The following is a 4,116-nucleotide window of genomic DNA, read 5'->3' on the forward strand; positions in this document are numbered from 1 at the left end:
AAAATTATTTTTATTTAAGCTCAAACAACCACACACACTAATTAGAATTGTTTATTGTTTTGTTATAGTATGATCATCAAGGACAAGATTAGGTGGAAATTTTACGGCTCTTCATAAAAAATGGATAATTGTTTTTGTGAGATATTTCTAAAATATTGCTGAATATATGTATGTGTAATTGATTTTAATTGACATAATTTAATTGTTGGTTCAATGGTTGTGTTCTAGATGTGAAATAGTAATGTTATATGCATATATCCTTTCGCGAAACAAAATGGAAGAATCAAGAATTGTACCTCTTTGTCATCTATTCTCATACTTTAAGTCATATTAATCTTCTCTAATGCATGAGTGAAGGATAAAAAATATTCTTTTTGTAACATACTATTGAAAAATATTCTTATCAAGGTTTTCGAAAGTACTCTTGAAAGGGATTCGTTGGTTATCTCATTTGCATCCGATTGATGAAGGTGAATCGAACCTAAAGGCTAACGTAACAATACGCTTTAAAATTTGCTACATATAATCTTCATTACCAACTTCACTATTAAAGTCTTGCAGCAATTGTCACCAACACAAATCCAACAGTTTTATGTTAAATAGTAAATTTAAATTGTATCTTTCGTTGTAAGGGTTGTAGTATCCTTACTCTCATTAATACAAAATTTGCTTATTGAAAATAAAATAAAAATTTGCCCATGAAGTCAATTGTTAATGCATAGCTTTAGTCTTAAAAACTATATAACAATGTTTGGTACACATTTTATCGTCTAAACATATTATGTAAGATAATATATACTTCTCTTATAATTTAATAAGAAAGATCCTTATTCGTGTGCGTAACTAATCTGTATTTTAATTAATTAAGTCGAAGTATTTCTTTCAAGGTAGGTTGCATCTATCAATAGATGGGGAATGTGAGCTAGCTTCTCTTTCGAAATATAAGAATTAAGAAATGCTTCGCATGTAGTTGTTATGGTATTATTTAAATATTTATTTTTAAAAAAAAAAAAAAAATAGGCCCGTGAACCAGCAAAATGTTATAATATTCCTGGATTAGTGAAATTAATCCCATAGTTGAAAAAGAACGGAAAAAAAAGCGAAAAAACGTGATGTGGCGAGTAATGTGTAACAAAGAAAAAAAATAGATGGATAAATGAAGTTGTCTTAAATTCATAGTGAATCACAACTCCATTTAAAATCGTGCGTATACTTTATGTCAGCTGGTCAGAATTGTTCAACTAAAATTTTGACAACCATTATTGTTTCTTAGTTGTTAACATCTCCCCTAAAAAAAAGAACAAACAAAAATTGCGTATTATAAAAAAAATATGGTCTTAAAAGACAATTTGGTCTTAAAAGACAACTTGGTCTTAAAAGACAATTTGGTCATAAAATCTAACAAATAACATATAGTTATCCAAAAATTTAGAAGGGAAGACGTAATTTGATCTATACTTATTTTTTGGTCATGTTATATTTTTATTTTTATTTTTATTTTCAACTTGGCACCATGTTAATTTGTTAAGTGACGACAATGACATTTGGTAGGTGAACTTTGTACACTTGCAATATGTCGTTGCTCCCTTTCATATTAGACGACTATATATTATTTTATATTGCATCGTTATACTATAAAAGGAATGCAACAAACCTCTCTTAATTAAGCTCATTCACATACGTGCTTCACAAACATTCCTTTTCTCCATTAATTTCAAGTGTTTCACATCGATCCTTTATAGCAATGGCAGTTGAACAAGTCCTTCACATGAATGGTGGTGAGGGAGATACAAGCTACGCAAATAACTCCACATTTCAGGTTATAAAATCTTTTTTTTTTTTTTTGTTTGTAGTATTTGCATGCTATATATATCAATATTTACCAAATATATATATCTGAATTTTTTTAATGCTTCAATCATAAAGAAATTAGATTCCAATAATTTAGAATTCTATCAATAGTTACGTGAGTTTTAATTAAAAATTATTATAGTCACAATTTAAAATCTGATTATTCCGAACAATTCATCCTAATTAAAATTCATTAACTACTTGAGTTGGATCACATATTTAATATATATTTTCTATATTGAAAATATTAAGCTATATATGATATTTTTTCTTTTTATATGCAGAGAATGGTGATGCTTACCGCGAAACATATAGTTGAAGATAGTATAATGAGATTGTATTGTGCAAATATTCCAAATTGTTTGATAGTGGCTGACTTAGGTTGTTCATCAGGACCAAATGCACTTTTGGTGGCAACTAACATAATCAACACTATTGATGCATTGAGTCAAACCATGAGTCATGAACCACCAGTGTTTCAGTTTTTCCTCAATGACCTATTTGGAAATGACTTCAACACCACCTTTAAATCACTCCCTGATTTTCATAGAAGACTACAACAAGATAAGGGAAACAAATTTGGTCCTTGTTTCTTTAGTGGAACACCAGGCTCATTTTATGGTAGACTTTTTCCCAATAATTCCATTCATTTTTTTCATTCCTCCTTTAGTCTCCATTGGCTTTCTAAGGTAAATATATATTCATTGCAATTTTTACTTTGCGCATACGTCACCATATATTCACTTTTCTCTATAAAAATATATAGAGGGTGCAAATTTTGATATGTTTATTTCAAAAATTCAGATATTTGATTGATTAAAAAAAAGATAAAATTGTAGATAAAATAATTTAACTAAAAGATTAAAATCGAAAGAAAAAATATTATACAAAATTTTATATTTTTTAATATAGGACAAAACTCAAGTGAATTTCTTTAAATTATCGTGTATGATTCTTAACTTAATCAACTATGATTAATTTTGCGACAGACTCCGGATGTGTTGCAAGATACTGAAAAACCATTAAACAAAGGAGCAATTTACTTAACAAGGACAAGCCCTCCAGAAGTCCACAAAGCATACTTTGCACAATTTCAACATGACTTCACATTATTTTTGAAATCACGTTCATGTGAACTCCTTTCTGGTGGTGCTATGGTCCTAACACTTATTGGCAGAGATGAACTAAATGAACTCATAAATGCATGGGTTGTTATTGGCATGGCACTCAATGACATGGCCGCTGAGGTAATTAATTATTACTAATTAATTAATCAAACATTTTATTCAACTTTAAAAAATCTTAATAAAAAATAAAATATTAATTTTAAAAAGGCCTAAACATGCACACCACTAATAATTGTGTGACAATAAATGGAGCAAATTAATGTATATAAAAACAAAACTTTATTTGTTGGTTGTAGGAATTGATAGAGCAAACAAAATTGGACTCTTTTAACATACCATCCTATTGTCCTACATCAAATGAAATTAGACAAGTGATTGAAGAAGAAGGATCTTTTCATGTTCAAAGGTTAGAGACAATTAGAACGGATTGGATAAAAAACATTGATGTGAGTGATGATTACTCTCTTAATAATGTTGATGGAATTGAAGACACAAGAGCTGAGGCAGTAGCAAAATATATAAGAGCTGTTGCTGAACCAATTTTGAAGTCAGAGTTTGGAGAAATAATCATGGATGAATTATTCATAAGGTTCAAAAACAAAATTGTTCAACTTTATGGAGTTGAGAAATTGGAGCTCGCTAATTTAGTCATGCACATCACTAAACGTACTTGAAATTGTTGAACCTTTCATCAAAGACTTTGACTTATGGACTATATTTTTTTATTTTAAGCAATGCGAGTAAATTAATGCTGTTATTATTATATTATACAATTTGATGTAAGCGTATAATTTGTTACTTTGAAATTTTAATTTTGGAATCAACTGTTTAGTATTTATTCACTCATGTATTTTATATATTCCCATTAATTATGAACCGTAAAATTATAAAATATCTGTAAATGGTCCAACCACTAGAGGAAAAGGAGTATTGGTCGTATCATTAAATTTGAATTTGAATTTCGTTTAAGTTAATGACGCATTTTAAAAAATTGATGCACCATTGTTGAACTGAAATAGTCTATCTTATTTCAACCAATGATTAGATAATAACTATCCACAATGAAATATTCCGATTATACAATTGCATTTTATAAGGTTATAACAAAGTAGTTGATACAATTGTATCACCTATTTTT

General features: G+C 28.5%; 1 protein-coding gene across 1 annotated transcript; it reads left to right on the forward strand.

Moving 5' to 3' along the window:
- The first annotated feature begins 1,653 nt into the window (after window positions 1–1,653).
- LOC101490611 (probable caffeine synthase MTL2) lies at window positions 1,654–3,802 on the forward strand. Its single transcript, XM_004500743.4, has 4 exons — window positions 1,654–1,819; window positions 2,136–2,540; window positions 2,841–3,098; window positions 3,275–3,802. The coding sequence occupies exons 1-4, from the start codon at window positions 1,745–1,747 to the stop codon at window positions 3,650–3,652; spliced, it is 1,116 nt and encodes a 371-aa protein (XP_004500800.1). The 5' UTR covers window positions 1,654–1,744; the 3' UTR covers window positions 3,653–3,802.
- Window positions 3,803–4,116: the final 314 nt, after the last annotated feature.

Source organism: Cicer arietinum, chromosome 5, assembly GCF_000331145.2.
Source record: "Cicer arietinum cultivar CDC Frontier isolate Library 1 chromosome 5, Cicar.CDCFrontier_v2.0, whole genome shotgun sequence".
NCBI lineage: Eukaryota > Viridiplantae > Streptophyta > Magnoliopsida > Fabales > Fabaceae > Cicer > Cicer arietinum.

Excerpts from the sequence above, each read along its gene's own strand:
- LOC101490611 (XM_004500743.4), top strand. The coding sequence starts at position 1,745 with ATGGCAGTTGAACAAGTCCTTCACATGAATGGTGGTGAGGGAGATACA. Across the intron at positions 1,820-2,135 it reads CAAATAACTCCACATTTCAG|AGAATGGTGATGCTTACCGC; the intron begins GTTATAAAATCT and ends TTTTATATGCAG. Across the intron at positions 2,541-2,840 it reads GTCTCCATTGGCTTTCTAAG|ACTCCGGATGTGTTGCAAGA; the intron begins GTAAATATATAT and ends ATTTTGCGACAG.